This window comes from Anolis sagrei, chromosome 1, assembly GCF_037176765.1.
Source record: "Anolis sagrei isolate rAnoSag1 chromosome 1, rAnoSag1.mat, whole genome shotgun sequence".
NCBI classification, from domain to species: Eukaryota; Metazoa; Chordata; class Lepidosauria; order Squamata; family Dactyloidae; genus Anolis; species Anolis sagrei.
This window is the reverse complement of record NC_090021.1, coordinates 340,339,351-340,361,443: the sequence shown is the minus strand read 5'-3', so window position 1 is coordinate 340,361,443 and position 22,093 is coordinate 340,339,351. Positions and strand designations below refer to the sequence as shown.

The 22,093-nt window shown below is 40.8% G+C and overlaps 1 protein-coding gene across 1 annotated transcript in view; it reads right to left on the bottom strand.

Moving 5' to 3' along the window:
• Positions 1–22,093, bottom strand: part of SOS2 (SOS Ras/Rho guanine nucleotide exchange factor 2) — a 61,636-nt gene that overhangs the window by 9,228 nt on the left and 30,315 nt on the right. The window contains exons 10-20 of the mRNA XM_060752839.2: positions 19,931–20,586; positions 18,090–18,171; positions 15,158–15,280; positions 13,463–13,566; positions 12,266–12,482; positions 10,914–11,033; positions 10,591–10,753; positions 9,449–9,566; positions 6,368–6,540; positions 3,157–3,273; positions 626–881 (exon numbers count right to left, since the gene is read on the bottom strand). Coding sequence (XP_060608822.2) covers positions 626–881; positions 3,157–3,273; positions 6,368–6,540; positions 9,449–9,566; positions 10,591–10,753; positions 10,914–11,033; positions 12,266–12,482; positions 13,463–13,566; positions 15,158–15,280; positions 18,090–18,171; positions 19,931–20,586 — 2,129 coding nt within the window. The remainder of the gene's footprint in view (positions 1–625; positions 882–3,156; positions 3,274–6,367; positions 6,541–9,448; positions 9,567–10,590; positions 10,754–10,913; positions 11,034–12,265; positions 12,483–13,462; positions 13,567–15,157; positions 15,281–18,089; positions 18,172–19,930; positions 20,587–22,093) is intronic.

The following is a 22,093-nucleotide window of genomic DNA, read 5'->3' as shown; positions in this document are numbered from 1 at the left end:
TGCACAATGGAGGACCTTCTTATAAAAAACACCAGAGGCACTCCAAGTGGCCAGCTAATGGTCAAAGGACATTTAATAGAATGCCAATTTTTCAAACTTTGTGTATATGTTTTTGAAGATACATTACAACTGTACCCATGGTTCGCTTCTGATATGATAAATAAAATACCAATTATTTTATTTGCAATTTTTCAGTTTCATGAGGGCCCTGTGCCTCTAAACCTCAGGAAAGGGGAGGGCGGACTGTATTAATGGGGTGGCGGGGCGGGGGGGGGGGAGAAACAAGAGAAAAATGGGCTTGGAGTTACTGGCAGAGTGGACATCTAAGGCAGGCATGGGCCAACTTGAGACCTCCAGGTGTTTTGGGCTTCAACTCCCACAATTCCTAACAGCCTACCGGCTGTTAGGAATTGTGGGAGTTGAAGCCCAAAACACCTGGAGGTCCCAAGTTGACCCATGCCTGATCTAAGGCCTAAGCACACGAGCCCAATAAAACCCACCAGTAAGAAGAAACTTGACTGCTGTGGAGGTGGAGGACACTTTGTCCTCCTCCGTCCTCCCTTCCTCAGCTCACAAATTGTTCTATTTCTAGTTTCAATAAAGAGGAAGCCCCTGAGACACGCACCGTAAGAGCTGTTGAGGTCATTGTCTAGAAACACGTCCGAAGAGGCTGAGACGGGCGGAGTGGACGGCACGACTGGGGAGGTGGGGGCCGAGGCCGCAGACTCCTGTTCCGCTTCCGTGATGCGACTGAAGCTGATCTTGTAGGGCTCCTTCTCCAGGGGGGTGGGGTGGCCCCGCAGAGTGCCCGAAGTGGAGCCGTGCCGGCCCGCGTTGGGCCTGATTCCGGGAGACTTCAAGGAGTAGGTGGTTTTCCTGGGCTAATAAGAAGAACAAGAGAGAAAGGGAGATAGAGAAAGAGAGAAAGAAAGAAGCAACTCGCTTTTACTTCTTGTTTAGTATTTCCTGGGCTGCTTTGACTTGCTGATCTCTACAAGGAAACAAATCAGAGCCAAATCTAGTTTAATCATACTAAATCACTATCCAGGAGACTCAAGGCAGCTTACAAACTCATTTAATACTAAATAGCCTATTTATATAAAAAAGGGCTTGAATGTAGACATTCACTTAAAGCAGGCATGGGCCAACTTCAGCCCTCCTTCCAGGAGTTTTGAACTTCAACTCCCACAATTCCTAATAGCTGATAAAGTTGGCCCATGTCTGGCTTAAAGCATTTTTTTAATTTGTTTATTTACTGTTTTTTTTACCCCTATCTCCACCTCAAAGGGCAGCTTCCAAACTGGCAATAATTTAATGCTGCATTAAGACATAAAAAACATACAAAATACATTGTGCATTTAAATATATTTAAATACGCTGCTAAAAACAAAGCACATAATCATAATCCACAGTAATATATAATACATTATTATACTAAATTATATATGTTATCATAGAATATATTACATTTATATGTGTTATAATATTATATATTATATTAATATATGTTGTAATATAATACTATAATTTTATAATATTATGATTATATTATATATGTTATAATAGAATATATTATATTTATATGTGTGTGTTATATTATTATTATATATTATAATATAATTATTTTCATTTTATGATATTATTATATTATATATGTTATAATAAAATATATTACATTTATATGTGTGTGTGTTATATTATTATAATATTTAATATATTAATATGTTGTTATATTGTTATATTATTATATTATACTAGCGGTCCCCTGCCACGCGTTGCTGTGGCGCAGTCTGGTGATCTGGAAAATAAAGTAATAGGAAAGTGTTGGTTTCTAATAGATGTAATTTCTTTATGACTGTGTTGATGTAGAGATTGTCTGGTTTGCCTACGCTGGAACATGCAACATAGAATTGTCCTCCTTTAGGGGTCCCTTTCAAATCTTTGATACTGCATCTGCCATATACATATATGTGTGTGTGTGTGTGAATGGCTGGACGGCCCTTTGTCAGGAGGGCTTTGATTACGTTTTCTTGCCCTGGACCTTAAGGCAGCATTTCTCAACCTTTGGAAATCAAGACCCTCAGTAATTATAAATGAACTATAAATCCCAGTAACTACAACTCCCAAATGTCAAGGTCTATTTCCCCCAAACTCCATCTGTGTTTATATTTGGACATATTGAGTATTCGTACCAAATTTGGTCCAGATCCATCATTGTTTGAGTCCACAGTGCTCTCTAGATCAGTGGTTCTCAGCCTGTGGGTCCCCAGATGTTTTGGCCTACAACACCCAGGAATCCCAACCAGTTTACCAGCTGTTAGGATTTCTGGGAGTTGAAGGCCAAAACATCTGGGGACCCACAGGTTGAGAGCCACTGCTCTAGATGTAGGTGAACTACAACTCCAAAACTGAAGGTCAATGCTCACCAAACACTTTCAGTATTTTCTGTTGGTCATGGGAGTACTGTGTACCAAGTTTGGTTCAATTCCATTGTTGGTGGAGTTCAGAATGCTCTTTGATTGTAGGTGAACTATAAATTCCAGCAACTACAACTCACAAATGAAAAAATCATAATTTTTGAGTGATGTTCACTCCTTGTGTTGTGAGACATTTTGTTGCCAAATTTGGTGTGATTTCGTTCATTGGTGCTTTTGTTTTTAAGGTACTCATTATGACCAGAGCATTTTTATATATATAGATATAATAGAATATATTATATTTTAGTAGTAGTAGTAGTAATAATAATCTTTGTGTGTGAATGTGCCTTCAAGTCACCTATTCCTACTGACTTATGGCAACCCCATACATTGCACAGGATTTTCTTAGGAACGTGGATTTTGCCAGGTCCTTCCTCTGAAATACAGCCTATGACACCTGGGACTTCTATCTAAATACTAAGCAGGGCTTGCCTTACTTAAGTGTCTAAAATCAGGTAGGACTTTTGAGGTATTTTTATTTACTGCAAATTGCTTGTTTCCTTCTCTCTCTCTATTTAGTGAAACTGGAATATATACATTTCCAATCAACCCCTATCTATCTATCTATCTATCTATCTATCTACCTACCTACCTACCTACCTACCTACCCACATTCTCCTGGAGAGGTTACACCTTTAAACACGGCCTAAAAGTATTTCCAACGACGTGCAAGACTTACGTATCGAGATGGCTGCTTACAATTCCGAGGCTCAATCTCCTGCGATTTGTTGAACAAGTAGTCCGTGAACTCCTTCTCGGGGATGTTTCCCATGGGGTTCAAGTTTTCAAAAAAACGCTGGAATGACCAAAATAATACTGCCGATCAATCACAAGGCAATAAAAGAGGGAAGAGGCATGGCAAGAAAAAAGATGGAGTGGACTTCAAAATCTTTGGTCTCCTTTCCACTCTTAGAAATCAGTTCTGAATGTCCTGAGGGTCTCTTTCCTTCTGAAGTTTTTGTGCAAGCAGATGCTCAAAAATAACTTCCTTCTGAAGTTTTTGTGCAAGCAGATGCTCAAAAATAAATATTTTGGTAATATTTATATTACCAAAATATTTATTTTTGAGCATCTGCTTGCACAAAAATCTCTTGATCCTTAGCTCACGCATCCCTTTGAATTGTCACTAAATGGTGTGAGTTTCGGTTCTGGAAATTTCTAGAGTTACATTCCAAATAGGTATTTACACACCATAGACAACGTACAAATATAGTAATAATTTCACATGTTGTAAAATTATATAATGTTTATATTATGTTATTATGCAATGTGTGGTTACTTTCCATGATTTTTCATAGCCCCTCAAAAAGGCATATACAGATCCATGGATTCTGTATTTTGAGTGTAGTACAATATAGTAATATATAATACTAATATTGTGCTAATATTGGCCTGCATCAATAGGAGCCTAGTGTCTAGATCTAGGGAAGTCATGCTCCCCATGCTCTATTCTGCTTTGGTGAGACCACACCTGGAATATTGTGTCCAATTCTGGGCACCACAATTCAAGAGAGATATTGACAAGCTGGAATGTGTCCAGAGGAGGGTGACTAAAATGATCAAGGGTCTGGAGAACAAGCCCTATGAGGAGGGGCTTAAGGAGCTGGGCATGTTTAGCCTGAAGAAGAGAAGGCTGAGAGGAGATATGATAGCCATGTATAAATATGTGAGAGGAAGCCACAGGGAGGAGGAGGGAGCAAGCTTGTTTTCTGCTTCCTTGGAGACTAGGGCGCGGAACAATGGCTTCAAACTCCAAGAGAGGAGATTCCATCTGAACATGAGGAAGAACTTCCTGACTGTGAGAGCCGTTCAGCAGTGGAACTCTCTGCCCCGGAGTGTGGTGGAGGCTCCTTCTTTGGAAGCTTTTAAACAGAGGCTGGATGGCCATCTGTCAGGGGTGATTTGAATGCAATATTCCTGCTTCTTGGCAGAATGGGGTTGGACTGGATGGCCCATGAGGTCTCTTCCAACTCTTTGATTCTATGATCAGTTGGGAGCCCCTCCCCACAGCAACAATATAGTAATATATAATACTAATATTGTGCTGTGCTAATATTATAATATATTGCATACACATATAATATTGATAATCATATTATAATGCAATACAATATAATACTAATAATAATACAATATAATAATTGCATCTTATATATTACATGTAACATTACCAATAATATGGCAGTATAGTGGTATAGTACAATAATACTAATACTAATATTGTGCTATGCTAATAATAATAATATAATATATTGTATGTACATGTAACTTGTAAGCCTCTCTGAGTCACCTTCGGGGTGAGAATGGCGGCATATAAATGTTGTACATAAATAAATAATATTATATATTACAAGTAAAATTACTAATAATATTACAGTAAAGTGGTATAGTACATATTCCAGTATAGTGTTGCAGTATGGTAATATGGTAATATATAATACTAATATTGTGCTATGCTAATAATATAATATATTGTATGTACATATAACTTGTAAGCCTCTCTGAGTCCCCTTCGGGGTAAGAATGGCAGCATATAAATATTGTAAATAAATAAATAATATTATATATTACATGTAATATTACTAATAATATTGCAGTATAATGGTATAGTGCAATATAGTAATATATAATACTAATATTGTGCTATGCTAATAATATAATATATTGTATGTACATATAACTTGTAAGCCTCTCTGAGTCCCCTTCGGGGTAAGAATGGCAGCATATAAATATTGTAAATAAATAAATAATATTATATATTACATATAATATTACTAATAATATTGCAGTATAATGGTATAGTGCAATATAGTAATATATAATACTAATATTGTGCTATGCTAATAATATAATATATTATATGTGCGTATAACTTGTAAGCCTCTCTGAGTCCCCTTTGGGGTGAGAACGGCGGCATATAAATATTGTAAATAATTAAATAATATTATATATTACATGCAATATTACTAATAATATTGCAGTATAGTGGTATAGTACAATATAGTAATATAGAATACTAATATTGTGCTATGCAAATTATATAATATATTGTATATACATATGACTTGTAAGCTGCTTTGAGTTCCCTTTGGGGTGAGAGAGGGTAGAGTATAAAAATAGTAAATAAATAAATGGATAAATAAATTCTGCATCCTCGGATTCAACCATACGGGGATTGAAAATATTATTTTTACAGAAATTAAAAAAAAAAACCAACAAAAAAACCCCAAACCATTTCACTACCCCATTGGATGGAATAGGACTTGAGCACCCACAGATTCTGGTATCCATGGGTGTTCCTGGAAATAAACCCCAGGGGATACCAAAGCCCTGCAGTACAGGCCAAAATGCACTGGGCTTTCTATTTATAATTCACTGCCCGGTGGCGCAATGGGTTAAACCGCTGAGCTGCTGAACTTGCTAACCAAAAGGTTGCAGGTTCAAATCTGGGGAGCGGCGTGAGCTCCTGCTGTTGGCCCCAGCTTCTGCCAACCTAGCAGTTCAAAAAGAGACGAATGTGAGTAGATCAATAGGTACCACTCCAGTGGGAAGGTAACGGTGCTCCATGGAGTCATGCCGACCACATGACCATGGAGGTGTCTATGGACAACGCCAGCTCTTCAGTTTAGAAATGGAGATGAGCACCAAGAGTCGGACACCTTTACCTACAACTATTGAGCAACCGCTTTGAGTCCCACTAGGGGAGAGAAAGGCGGTATATAAATATGGTAAATAAATAAATAAACTTGAAATGCATTTCCAGTTCGTTTTGATGAGGGACTCCTCAGTTTTTGCCTCCTCCCTGCTTTTGAGGCTTCAGCAGAACTCCCACATACGTGTTTCCTTTCCTCCCCAGAAAGCAAGAAAGAACAAAAGCACGCTCCATTTACCCGGATCTCTGGCTCGACGCGTAAACAGTAAGGCTGGTTCTGATATTGCTGGATTTCTCCTGTGATTTCTGCTACTTTCCGTCTCTTACTGAAGTTGATTAATCCTTTTCCTTCTCTCTTAAGGAAGTCAGGATTCCCTTCTTCGGTCTTTAGAATATTAGTTAAGTATATTCCTAATTGAGACAGGGAGAAAAAGGGCACTTTAGATTCATTTAAGCCATATTTTCCCCCTATTATTATGCACATTTCAATAAAAAAAACCCCTAAAGCCCTTCCTTTCAAAGCTCAATTCTGGATTGTTAACTGTATCTGAAACATGCAGGCATATCTCAATTGACAATGCCTGGCTATTGCAAAAGCTCCTTTTTACGTAATTTTTTTATGTCCAGCCAGTCCTGTTGCTCTCCAGAGCAGGAATTCCCTCTGACTTTAAACACCACACAGTTGAGTTAAAATAGCAAGCAGTTTATTGAGGGTAATAAAAGCCAAACCAATAAAAAGTAATCCACAGTAAAAGGTAAATCCAATTGATTAGGCAATAAGAAAAGCAATTAATCCAAAGAGGAATAGTCCAAAGAAGTTCATGAAACTAGAGGCTTGATTTCAAAAGCAAAATAACAGCAAAGGCACTTAATAAAGGAATCAAACAAAGACAAAGGTACAGGAACTTGGCATGAAGAACTTATGGTGAATCCAACATTGCTTCGTCTGAAGCCACACTCAGTACTTGGCACTTATATGTCTACTTTGTTTCCCAAACAGCTAAGAACAGATTTTTCCTCATTTTGGTTTCACTTCTCGCTTCTGCTCTAATCTGACTGAGCGTCTTAATTTCTGATTTGTTTGTCTTTGCTGGCTAAAAGCACTTCTGCTGTCCAAGGCTTCATTAAAATCTGCACCTGCAGATAACTGACCAGGTGTACAGCCTTTCCCAGGCTCGAGACCTTGAGAATCCCTTTGCAGCAAGACAGGTGTCTCTAAGCCATCAACTGAACTACATTCAGGCCCCACATATCTAAAACCAAGCCCGGGAAACTGACCATCATCCCCATTCCCTTCAGGAACATCTTCATGAACAGCATCCCCATTCCCATCAGAGGAATCAACTTGAATATGAACAACATTGTCATTCCCATAATCCAAACCAACCTGCTCAATAGACACAATCACAGGCTGAACAGGCTGACATGCAACAAGACTCTATTCTTCTTCATCCTCTGTCTAGGGCAGTGGTTCTCAACCTAGGGTCCCCCGATGTTTTTGGCCTTCAACTCCCAGAAATCCTAACAGCTGGTAGACTGGCTGGGATTTCTGGAAGTTGTAGGCCAAAAACATCTGGGGACCCCAAGTTGAGAACCACTGGTCTAGGGAGATGCTTGACATTGCATTCCTCTATATCAGGCATGGGCAAACTTGGACCTTCCAGGTGTTTTTGGACTTCAATTCCCACAATTCCCAACAGTCTACTGCCTAACAGGTCCTCACTATCACCTGTGGAGCCCCAAGAGCTCTGTGGAGTACACTTGGAGAACCCCTGCCTTAGACTAACAAGTGGGAATCAAAGGCAAGATGTATTGTCGAAGGCTTTCATGGCCGGGATCACTGGGTTGTTGTAGGTTTTTCCGGGCTATATGGCCATGTTCTGGAGGCAATTTTTCTCCTGACGTTTCGCCTGCATCTATGGCAAGCATCCTCAGATGCTTGCCATAGATGCAGGCGAAACGTCAGGAGAAAAATTGCCTCCAGAACATGGTCATATAGCCAGGAAAAACCTACAACAACCCAAAGGCAAGATGGTATTGATAACATATTACATCAGTAGTTCTCAACCTGTGGTTCTCCAGATGTTTTGGCCTTCAACTCCCAGCAATCCTAACAAGCTGGGAAACTGGCTGAGATTTCTGAGAGTTGTAGGCCAAAACACCTGGGGACCCACAGGTTGAGAACCACTGTATTACATGTTATCAATACATCGATGCAGAAATAGCCATTTCTGAGATTAGACTAACATCAGGAAAAAAAATTAATTTATCTATCTATATATAAATGCTCTGTTAGTTTTGAGGGACATCATAACTCAAAATCCGCTGGACGAATTGACACCAAATTTGGCCATAAGACACCTATTAACCCAAGGATGACCATCACAAAAAAAATAATTGTCATTTGGGAGTTGTAGTTGCTGGGATTTATAGTTAACCTACAATCAAAGATCATTCTGGACTCCACCAATGATGGAATTGAACCAAACTTGGCACACAGAACTCCCATGACCAACAGAAAATACTGGAAGGGTTTGGTGGGCATCGACCTTGAGTTTTGGAGTTGCAGTTCACCTACATCCAGAGAGCACTGTGGACTCAAACAATGGTGGATCTAGAGCAAACTTGGCACAAATACTTCATATGCCCAAATATGAACACAGATAGACTAACCATCCCCTGCCACACATCTATATCAATAATGTTCGTTTGTGGGATTAACATAACTCAAAAACCACTGGATGAAACAACATGAAATTTGACCAGAAGACACCTAACGGACCAATGAGTGACCATAACTCATAAAAAAACAGAAAAACACAGTGGAAAGGACTTAAAAAACCCCAAAAACCTAAATTATGATATAGTGCATGCGCGGAAATAACTCCCCTGGCTCAAACCCCCTCCTGCGTTTGGGAAAGAGCTGGCCATACCAGCTTTGAGAGCCAAGCATGCATGCACGGGAAGGAAGAAGAGAAAGTAGAAGGGACAGAAAAAAAAGGGGGGGGGATAAGGAAGGAAAGTGGTAGAGAAGGAAGGAACCAGACTGAGGTCACAGCAAAGTGTGGCCAGGGACAGCTAGTGAAAAATAAAAAATATATAGAATTTTTTTATTCTTAAAAAAAGGTTTATCACATCTGCTATTTTCCCCATACCACCACATTAATTTTTTTTAAGTCTTCAGCACAGAATCCTCATCTCAAAAGAGCATATAAAAAGCATCAGGGCACAAAGACATAACTTTATCCTTCTTCTCATGGTTTAAAAGCTGTGCATCAACATGTTACCCAAGTCTATCTTCTCTGTGAGCGTAACTTACCAAAGAAAGGCACGCAGGGTGGGTTGATTGATTTGAGCTTAGCAAGGTATTTTTTAAAGTGATCTTGGCTTAATTCCACTGCTTCATCCAGAATCTTCTTTTTCCTCTCCTGCAGCGCCTGATTGGATGACGAGAGAAACAAAAGCCACATGTCTGAACACTTTGCAAAATATTCAACAGTTTATTTACTTACGACATTTCTATCCTGCCTTTCTCAACCCGGAGGGGACTCAAAGTGGCTTTACATGCAGGCAACAATTCGATGCCTTAAAACACAATGTACACTTAAATAAATATTGATATAGAATTTAAAAAGTACATTAAAAACAATTAAAACATTTACAAGCAATACATTTAGAGTTAAACATGTAATCCACGAGCGTAATCTGGACCATTCCAATGGTCACTGCACATTGTTCCAAGTCTATCTATTGAACAAGTTCTCAAAAGGCTTGGTCACAAAGCCACGTTTTCACTCTTTTGCAGAAAGCCAGGAGGGAGGGGGTTGATCTAATATCCCTGGGAAGGGAATTCCACAACCGAGGGGCCACCACTGAGAAGGCCCTGTCTCGTCTCCGCCAATCGTGCCTGCGAGGGAGGCAGGAACAAGAGCAAGGCCGCCCCAGATGATCTTAAACTCTTTGGTGGTTCATAAAGGGAGATACGTTTGGACAGATAAGCTGGGCTAGAACTGTTTAGGGCTTTATAGGCTAAAGCCAGCACTTTGAATTGTGCATGCTAGCAGATTGGCAGGCAGTGGAGCTGACCTAACCGGGGTGGGGGGGTGGGGGTTGGTATGCTCCCTGTATGCCGCTCTGGTGAGCAATCTGGCTGCCACCCATTGGACTATTTGGAGCTTCCGAACAGTATTCAAAGGCAGCCCCATGTAGAGTGCATTGCAGTAGTCTATTCGGGATGTAACCAGAGCGTGGACTACCGTGACCAAGTCTGACTTCCCAAGATATGGGTGTAAGTGGCGCTCAAGTTTTAATTGCCATGATAATTTTTAAAAAAATGCAATCACAATGCCCACTCTCCACATACAAATGCAAGGCTGTTCTAAATTTCAGCTGTCATGTAGTGCTGCTAATTGTATTTTTCAAATGACATTTCCAGCACTAACAGACCCAACCAAGGCTTACCTCAAATGTGTGATCTAATCTGTAGACGGAGACAGAGTTCATTGCACTGACGATCTCCAGCACACCATTAAAATTATTCAGGTCTTGGAAAACCTGCAAGATTTCTATAATCCTGCTTAGCACCGCCACTCGCTCTTCGAAGTTTGTCATTTCCACGATGCACCTATTTTTTACAGAGTAGAGAAAAGGAAGAAGGGACAAAGAGAGGCACAAAGAGATTTTTGCTTTTTTAAAAAAATATCATACATGCATTTCTGTAATATCTCTACACTTGTGTTGATTTAAAACCATCCAGTTCCGCATGATGCAAAGCCACCACTTACTTTTCAAACCAAAGCGTAAGATTCGTTGTGTGCCGAATCATTTTCAGTAGATTTGGAGAGTTGATTTCCTTATCCTCTTTTGTCCACACGCTCCCCACAAGTTCAGATGGCTGCACAGCCCTGGAAACAGAAGGCAACAGAGGTCTATGAGGTACAAGAAGCTGAAGCAATTGAGGCATTTAAGGGACTGATAAATGGCAACCTGGAAGGGCCAATGTTGTATGTCAGCCTGTTCAGCCTGTGATTGTGTTGGATGATCATGTTGATTTGCACAATGGGAATGGGGATGTCACTGGGTTGTTGTAGGTTTTTTTGAACTATATGGCCATGGTCTAGAGGCATTCTCTCCTGACGTTTCACCTGCATCTATGGAAGGCATCCTCAGAGGTAGTGAGGTCTGTTGGAACTAGGAAAATGGGTTTATAATATCTGTGGAATGACCAGGGTAAGACAAAGGACTCTTGTCTGCTAGAGCTAGGTGTGAATGTTTCAGCTGGCTACCAGTATTAAAAAACTCTAAAATTACAACAGCAAAACAATAGAGGGAAAACAATCAGGGACATCTAATCACCTCTCAACAAAAGATTGCTCCAGGCACTGGCAGGCCATCAAATGCTAATTAAGGCGGTCAGCTGAAACATTCACACCTAGCTCCAGCAGACAAGAGTCCTTTGTCACACCCTGGTCATTCCACAGATATATAAACCCTTTTTCCTAGTTCCAACAGACCTCACTACCTCTGAGGATGCTTGCCATAGATGCAGGCGAAACATCAGGAGAGAATGCCTCTAGAACATGGCCATACAGCCTGAAAAAACCTACAACAACACAGTGATTCCGGCCATGAAAGTCTTCGACAATACATTATACCTTTATATCCTGGGATGGGGCAACTTATAATAAGTCAACGCATATGCAATTAATAGGGTACCATTCAGTCTGGTTGGATTCTGATCTCGTGAAGGTTGGCACAGCTTGAATAATGTCAACATGATCTAAGGCAGACAGGACAGCCTGCTGGATAGATGATTTTACTTTGCTAAAAGGAATACTGGCAAGGCTTCTCAAAGTACTGGGCACCACACAAACAATTTCAAAGAATCAGACCTTTCCCATAATTTGTATATGATTCAGGTGACGGACCACCTTGATTAGCATATAATATATTTTTTTAGTAGAACAATTACTTTCAAAGTAAGGACCGCACAATTAAACAGGAAATAACACTTTCAAACCAGGAACAGAACATTTCTCAAATTGTGTTACATAGTGTTACTCAAAATACAACTTGCACAAGGAAAGCGCTCTGGACTTCACCTAACATGACACAGGCCAACAAAACGGCGGCTTACCGGTAGAGATCGGATTCCAAGAGGGTCAGCTGCCGCGCGATCTCGATGGGGTGCAGCGTCAGGAGGTCGAACGTTTCAAGCTGGCGGCTGATGTGCCACTCGATGGGGGGCAGTGGGCTTTCAAAGGTGATGTTGTGGCTGACGCCGTTGGCATGCGCCTGCTTTTTCCTCCTGATGATCTTAGCAATGGATTCCACCCACTTCTTCATGGATTTGCCTAAAAGACATTGACAGGATCAGCAGGAAGTCTGGGCAGATGCTTTGAAGCAGGCACGGGCAAACTTGGGCCCTCCATTATTAATCAGTAGCAGGAGGAGTCAGCTTTCTCTGGCAACGACCCTGACACTGATGTTTTCGCTCCAATGGAATATGCTTTGTTTCTGCTGCTAGGAACTTAGTTCATCGTCCGTTGTCTGATGGAAGACTGGTATTTCTTTTGGGACTTTGTAAGAGACTTTAATTTGTGTCTGGATTAAGACTCCCGTGCTTTCTTTTGAACTTTTCAATGGCATTTGCTTCTCCTATGTATTTGCTGAAGTAAAGCATTTTTCTTTTACTTTCAACATTGTCTAAAGGCTGTTTTTGAAAGGCAATTCAGGACATGCGGCTACTTTGTGCTTGGTGTTCACGCAGTGTTTCCTAAATGTTAGTGTCTGGTCTAAGGTGACGCCGAGATATTTAGGGTGGGAAATGATAAATGGAAACACGAAAGACAGGCATGCATTAATACATTAGGCATGACACTGGGCAGAGTCTGCCTAACCAAAAAGCAACCTGGACAATTGCTGCCAGTGCTTCTCAGTCTACTTGAGGCCTGGCAAACAGCACCAATTCTGTGCCCATTGAGTACCAACTGTTTCCCTCCCAGAAACTCACAAGAGACCGCTAGCCAATGCGGAGCACGGCTATAAATGTTTAAAGGTGAACTTTTTCTGGAGGAAGCAAAGTACAAACCTAAGAACTCCAGAGAGCCTTAGATCTCTCTCGCCCAGTGCAATGTTTTCCTTTGTTATAACAGAAAGCGGATTAGAGAGGAAACTGACATCACGTGACTGGCTCGAAGCACTTGTAAATACCATTGTCTTCTGACATTACAAGCAGGTCCAGCCCAAGGGAGCTCTCAGGGCTTTATGAGAGATCCTCCAAGGCTCTACAAGCCAGCTGGGAATAAGGATCTGAGGAATTCAAGCCACATACCTCTTACAGTGGAAATAAACGTTTCCAGTCTATCGAGGAGCTCCTGATCTCGTTCAAAGTCGTAATAATGGTGCTCCACCCAGTGCCGAAAAACATTGAGTATCCTGGGGAGGGAGTTAAAAAAAAGATGAAGGAAAAAAATGCCACTGTTTTAGTTTTTGCAGATCTAAACAGAGGTCTTGGAGTGTTGTGTGCATTCCAGGGTGCACGGCCGTGTTCTACCAGCATTTTCTCCTGATGTTTCGCTTGCATCTATGGCTGCCATATTTAGAAGAGAGAAAGTATGACCATCAGGGGTCCGCTGGTGGCACAGTGGGTTAAACCGCTAAGCTGCTGAACTTGCTGACCGAAAGGTTGGCAGTTTGAATCTGGGAAGCAGGGTAGCTCCTGCTCCTAGGCCCAGCTTCTGCCAAGCTAGTAGTTTGAAAACATGCAAATGTGAGTAAATCAATAGCTACTGCTTCTGCGGGAAGGTAACAGCGCTCTATGCAGACATGCTGGTCACAGATCCTCTGAAGATGCCATGCAGAGATGCAGGCAAAATGTTGTCCAATATTGTGTCCAATTCTGGGCACCACAATTCAAGAGAGATATTGACAAGCTGGAATGTGTCCAGAAGAGGGCGACTAAAATGATCCAGGGTCTGGAGAACAAGCCCTATGAAGAGCGGCTTAAGGAGCTGGGCATGTTTTGCCTGAAGAAGAGAAGGCTGAGAGGAGATATGATAGCCAGGTATAAATATGTGAGAGGAAGTCAGAGGGAGGAGGGAGCAAGCTTGTTTTCTGCTGCCCTGGAGACTAGGACGCAATGGAAGAATGGCTTCAAACTACAAGAGAGGAGATTCCATCTGAACATGAGGAAGAACTTCCTGACTGTGAGAGCCGTTCAGCAGTGGAACTCTCTGCCCTGGAGTGTGTTGGAGGCTCCTTCTTTGGAGGCTTGTAAACAGAGGCTGGATAGCCATCTGTCAGGGGTGCTTTGAATGCAATATTCCTGCTTCTTGGAAGAATGGGGTTGGACTGGATGGCCCATGAGGTCTCTTCCAACTCTATGAGTCTATGAAATGTCAGGAGGAGAAAACGCTGCTAGGACACGGTCATACAGCCTGGAAACCACACAATACTCCAGTGATTCGGCCATGAAAGCCTTCGACAATCCAGAGATAGTCTTATTGTCCAACCAACAATAAAGCAGACGAGGTGGAGGAGGTGAGGCTTCCTGCTTTGCTTGAACACAGATGAATCTAGAAGCCACAGAACCGAACAGAAACCCCTGAAGTTCTCCAACATGTCAAACTCCCAAGAGACCACACCCAGGACTTTCAGAAGGGAAATAGAAAGAGGACAGGAGAAGCTGGCATTTATCAATGGGCTGAGTCCTATTGCCACCATCATCTTTCAGGCTCCCCAAGGCCCATTTTGCCACAGCAAGGACAGAAAAGAGAAGAACCTAAAACATGGTTCCACAGAAACAATAACATGATTTCAGCTGGGCTTTTTTTTTAAAAAAAAGTGTTGCAAGCTCTTTGAAGTCTCTTGCTGGGAAGGAAGTAGGGTGTACATTTATGAAAGAAATAATAACAAATAGAAATCAATAGAAGATAAGGCTTGAGTGTGCTTTGTGCTTTCCCCTGGCCACGATCCCACTCCTGGATATTTCCCACCTGATGTGACAGGAAAAAAAGGGAGCTCAAACCTGAGTTGCACTGGCTGGACGTACTCCTTGCGAAACCGCTTAAGGTCTGCGCTGATGGGTTGCTCTCCCTTCTCAATGGCCAGCCGATCGGCTTCTGTGGGCTCAGGCTCTGGGATCTCAAACCTAGTAATAAGAATAAGAACAATAAAGTTGGAACACAAACAACAGGAGCCCCATAAGACCAAGAAAGGAGAATGGCATTAAAACACACTCTGGTATATATTGTCACTAGCTCTTCATATTCACAGATTTCATGCCCATGGATCCAAACACTGAATATTTAAAAAAAAAAAAACACAAAGCAAATCCTAATTTTGCCATTTTTCACAAGGGACACCATTTCACTACTCCATTGTACATAATGGGACTTGAGCATCTATGGATTTTTATATCCAAGGAGGGTCCTGAAAACAAATCTCTGTGGATACCAAGAACCCAATATAATATTTTTCATTTATTATTATTTTGCTGACACAAAAACACAGTATGTCACAGCAAACGAGATCTATATGCTGGATTTCGTATCACAAAATCACAAGTCAAACACTTCCCAAGCATCTAGGACTGTGATTATTATTATTATTATTATTATTATTATTATTATTATTATTATTATTTTACTGACACAAAAACGCAATATGTAACAGCAAACGAGATCTATATGCTGGTTTTTGTATCACAAAATCACAAGTCAAACACTTCCCAAGAGTCTAGGACTGTGATGACGACGATTATGATTATTTTACTGACACAAAAACACAGTATGTCACAGCAAACGAGATCTATATGCTGGTTTTCGTATCACAAAATCACAAGTCAAACACTTCCCAAGAGTCTAGGACTGTGATGACGATGATGATGATGATTATTATTATTTTACTGACATAAAAACACAGTATGTCACAGCAAACAAGATCTATATGCTGGATTTTGCATCACAAAATCACAAGTCAAACACTTCCCAAGTGTCTAGAACTGTGATGATGATGATGATTATTATTATTATTATTTTACTGACACAAAAACATAGTATGTCACAGCAAACGAGATCTATATGCTGGATTTCGTATCACAAAATCACAAGTCAAACACTTCCCAAGCGTCTTAGGACTGTGTGATGTATTTTCAAATGATGTGCACAGATCCAAGTCAGGTGGCCTTTTGCAGTTGACAGATCGTGATTTTGTCGATGTTTATTGTTTCCAAATATAGCACTGAATGAACATAGCACTGAATGAAACATGCAGAATAATCACAGGATGTCTTAAACCTACACCTGTTGATAAAGTCTACAAGCTAGCTGGCATTGCCCCCCCCCCCCCCCCCAATGTGCGACGGGAAGTTGCTGCTAAATGTGAGAGAAAAAAGGTTGAACCCTGTGAAAGCCCCCCACTAGACCAGGAAATCCCAACTGGATGCCCCCCACAAGGGAGGGTCTTTCTCCAGGGGCAAAGCAAGAATGGGCAACTTGGAAGTCCCTGAACAGACTCAGAAGGGGAGTGGGCAGATCAAAAGACAACCCGGCAAAATGGCACGACCTAAAAGATTTCCACACCTTGTGTGACTGTGGAGCAGAACAGACAACTTTGCATCTGTATGCTTGTCCACTATGCCCTGCCTCATGTACAGAGGAAGAATTGTTGGGGGCTACAGACAACGCCACTGCTGTTGCCCGTTTTTGGTCAAAAGATATTTAGCCACCTGCACTCCTTCTATTTTTATCAGTTTTATACTAATTTATGCAATGCCGAAGGCTTTCATGGCTGGAATACTGGGTTTTTGTAGGTTTTTTCGGGCTATATGGCCATGTCCTCAGAGGATGCTTGCCATAGACGCAGGCAAAACGTCAAGAGAGAATGCCTCTAGAACATGGCCATATAGCCCGAAAAAACCTACAACAACCCAATTTATTCAATGCTTTTGATACGAAATAAATAAAGTTTCCAAATTATGTTGTTGTTGTTGTTGTTGTTGTTATTATTATTATTATTATTGCACTATATACAAAAGTATAAGCCGAGTTTTTCAACCCTTTTTTAGGCACTGGATTTAGGAACATGAAAGGCACTGCAGACTTCTTCAACCAGAGAAGTCAGTCATAGCAGAGCACCTGATGAACCAACCTAGAAATGCTGGACCACTCTAACAACCACCATGTCAAGCTACACAGAGAGGCCATTGAAATCCACAAGAAGCACGTGGACAATTTCAACAGAAAGCAAGAAACCAGGAAAATGAATAAAATATGGCTACCAGTATTTTAAAAAAACTCTAAAATTAGGACAGTAAATTAAGAACAATACTCTGAAAACAGGGGAATTCCAGACATTACACAATCAGGGCCAGCTAACACCTCCCAACAAAGGATTTCCCCAGACAGGAAGCAGCCAGGCCTTGAAGCTGCAAGGCTTTGCAATGCTAATCAAGGTGGCCAATTGCAACATTCACACTCGCCTCCAACAGACAAGAGTTCTTTCTCCCACCCAGGACATTATTCCACAGAGATATCAACCCCACTTGCCTAGTTTTCAACAGATCTCACAAACCCTGAGAATGCCTGCCATAGATGTGGGCAAAATATCAGGAGAGAATGCTTCTGGAACAGGGCCATACAGCCCGGAAAACTCACAGCAACCCAGTGATTCTGGTCATGAAAGCCTTTGACAGCACATTGGTAACCTAATTTTGGCAATGCAAGTTTTGCTTTCAATATAGTCTAAAATGTGTGCCAAACCACACAATCCTATGAGAACAAATGACTTAATTGAAGCTTTTAATGGATTGTTGGAGACTTGGAAGCTCTTAGAGAAATGTGTTTGGAGCTGCCGGCATTTAAAGTAACTGCTGTGTGCCACTGAAATTGAGGCTCCGTCCTGGAAATGCAACTAAACCAAACCAAAGACAAAGCAAGAAGGCGGGTCATTTCACTCACCGTTCTATCAACAAACTTAGGAGTTCTTGAGGCTTACAAAAGGAGCGATACGTGGTAAGAAAGGTACGTACAAAATTAGGATCTAGAAAGGGAAACAGGAATGAGAGTGAGAAAGTAGGATGCAAACACTATAAACATACAAACAAACAAACAAACAAACAAAGAATTTCTGATTGGCCTTTCATGAACCAGCCCCTTCTTGTAGGCCAGAAGTGGAGGACTGCAGCAAGTTCAGGGGTCACTTTTATGTCCTGAGACCCCTTCAGTATTAAATTAGGCAACCCAAAGTGGGTGTTTTTGATGTTAAACAGTACAAGGTCCCTATTCTGGGAAAATGGTAATAATAATAATAATAATAATAATAATAATAATAATAATAATAATAATAATATAGTAAGACAGGCGTGGGCAAACTTTGGCATCTCTCCAGGTGTTTGGACTTCAACTCCCACAAAGGAAAGGCCGTGAGGCTGTTAGGAATTGTGGGAGTTGAAGTCCAAAACACCCAGAGGGCCAAAGTTGGCCCATGCCTGATATAAAGGGATAAACTGAACTAGAAATAAATATATATTGATAACAATATATAACAATAATACTTATAGCCTGTTATTTCTTAAATATATAGCATTAACAACAGCAATAACAATACTTATAGCCTGCTATCTCTTAAATATATAACAATAACAATATTTATAGCCTGCTATCTCTTAAATATATAACAACAGCAATAACAATGCTTATAGCCTGTTATCTCTTAAATATATAACAATACCAATAACAATACTTATAGCCTGTTATCTCTTAAATATATAACAATAATAGCAATAACAATACTTATAGCATGCTATCTCTTAAATATATAACAATAATAGCAATAGCAATACTTATAGCATGCTATCTCTTAAATATATAACAATAGCAATACTAATAGGCTCCTATCTCTTGAATAGATAACAGTAGCAATAACAATACGTATAGCCTGCTATCTCTTAAATATGTAAAAATAATAATACTTATAGCCCACAATCTCCTAAATATATAAATATAACAATAGCAATATCAATACTTATAGCCTGTTATCTCTTAAATATATAACAATAATAGCAATAACAAATAACCTGTTATCTCTTAAATATATAACAATAATAGCAATAACAATACTTATAGCCTGTTATCTCTTAAACAATAACAATGACAACAATGCTTATAGCCCACTATCTCTTAAATATATATCAATAATAATAACAATGCTTATAGCACGCTATCTCTTAAATATATAACAATAACAATGGCAATAACAATGCTTATAGCCCACTATCTCTTAAATATATAACAATAACAATACTTATAGGCTCCTATCTCTTAAATATATAAAAATAATAATACTTATAGCCTACAATCTCCTAAATATGTAACAATAACAATAGCAATAACAATGCTTATATCCTGCTATTTCTTAAATATGTAACAATAACAATAGCAATAACAATACTTATAGGTTGCTATCTCTTAAATATACAACAATAACAATAACAACAATGCTTATAACCCACTATCTCTTAAATATATATCAATAATAATAACAATACTTATAGGCTCCTATCTCTTAAATATGTAACAATAGCAATAACAATACTTATAGCCTGCTATCTTTTAAATATATAACAACAACAATACTTATAGCCTGCTTTCTCTTAGACCAGTGCTTCTCAAACTGTGTTCCTCCAGGTATTTTGGACTTCAGCTCCCAGAATTGTGGGAGTTGAAGTCCAAAACACCTGGGGGCATGCCGATGTTTGCCCCCGCCTTCCCAAGCCCCACAAAGCATGTAATCCAGGTACCTGCATACATGTGGTAGGTGAGCCTCTCAATGAGTTTCACCACGGTGCCGCCTTTGATCAGGGGGATCCCATTCCTGCTCTGGAGGTTGTCCTCGAAGACGATGTTCTCCTCGGAGTCTTCCACCGCAAAGCGATAGACGCTGGGGCTCGGCAGCCGGAGGGGCTGCTCGTTCTCCTCCTGCAACAACACGGCGTCCAACATGCGGTCCAGGGTGCTGCGGTACTGGAGGGAGATCAGCGCCGCCATCCAGTTGTTCTTCTCTTCGGCGGACTTGGCGGCAAAGATGAAGCTGCTCTCATCCTTCGGGACCAGTTCGAAAGCGTTCCTGTATTCGCACGTATCGTCCTTATCTACTATGTGGACTTTCCTCATGACGATTTTCTCCTTGAGCCGGTACTCTGCGTTGCTGTAACCCGGGAGCCGCGACTGGCCGTGGTTGGCTTTGCAGCTGATCATCAAGCCGTCGAAGAGGAAGACGTGCCGCTCGTGCTTGGCCCCAACTCTGGCCAGCGTCCCCTCCATGATGAATTCGTTGCAGCACTGGCCGATGTCTTTGCCTTCCCACCCGTCAATGTTTTTCTGGATCTCGTTCATCTTTTTAATGGCCAGGTGCTTGCTTCGGACTTGGCGGGTGTAGAACCAAAACACTGGCTCCCTAAAAAACACATTTTTTTTATTAAGCATATAGCGTTTCCAACATTGGCAAGCTGTAAATGGGAAACAACGATCCAGGATCAAATCACTTTTGATTTAAATGACGTATCCTCACCAAGCTGGTCACTACTTTACATGGCTTTTCATGGGAAACTATTTTCGAAAGCAAAGTATACCAAAGAACAGAACAGTCTAACAGGAACATCACAAATATTACCTTTTTGTAATACATCTTGCTTTAACACTGAATATGTGGTTAAGGAGAAGCTAGAACAGGCACGGCCAAACTTCAGCCCACCAGGTGTTTTGGACTTGAACTCCCACAATTCCTAACAGTAAGCTGTTAGGAATTGTGGGAGTTAAAGTCCAAAACATCTGGAGGGAGGGCTGAAGTTTGTCCATGCCTGAGCTCCACAACAACTTGATTAAGAACAGACACTCTAGTCTGTTCTTAATCAAGTTTTTGTGGTTCAGACAGATGAAGATGAGGGGATTGGGGTTTCAGAGTCTGGGAGAGGGGTGGATGGTTCGTTCTATGCGGGAAATTAGGAGATTTTAGAGCAAGACTCTGTCTGTGAGACAGGACTTGAAACTGGAACTGTTTTGGAGTCCAGCAGATAGGGAGATTACCTTTTGCCAACAAGAAGCTTAGCAACCCCTGAAAAAGACCTAGCAGACCAAATCAGCTCCTCTGAAGGAACAGATGGGCTAGAGAGGGATTGATCTTAGGGAGAAAAACATCAAGCTCAGGAAGTCCAAAAGACTCCATGAGAAAGAAGCGCAGAGAAAGTTTCACAAGCCAGAAAGTCAAGGTCAAAGAAATGCCTTCCTGTTTTGCGGCCCTTAAATTAGAGAGCATCTGGTTGAGAATTCAGATCAGGCAACGCTACGTAATAGTAAGGATATCAAGTCCTGTTTCCAGTTCATGTTTTAGTCTAAGTTCCTGGGAATTTCGATTCATGTTTTGAGAAATTCTTATAGCCTTGGTTCTTCTGGATTCATGTACAAGTTTTGATTCTTGTTTGCTTGGATTATGCTCATGTTATGATTGTTTTCCTGTACTATTTGGATTATTGCCTTTGAAGTGTTTTACTCCTCTTCAGCTTGGTTGGGTTTTTACTTATTGCCTACCTTTTATTTATTTATTTGCTGAATTTGTATACCGCCTTTCTCAGCCTATCGGCGACTCAAGGCGGTTTCCAACAAAACAGTATACACAGTATCATAGAACATTTTAAAACATTTCAATTACATAAACCACAACAATAAAAACAACATCATTAGCATCTCCTTATTGTCAAGCGTTGTCTAGTTCCATTGTCAATCGTCCATTCCTATGGCATTTATCCATATCCGTTACTCTGTGTTTGAGAACGCTTCCTCAAACAGCCATGTTTTGACTTGCTTCCGAAACGTGAGGAGGGAGGGAGCAGATCTAAACTCTCTAGGGAGGGCGTTCCATAGCTGGGGGGCCACCGCTGAGAAGGCCCTGTCTCTCGTCCCCGCCA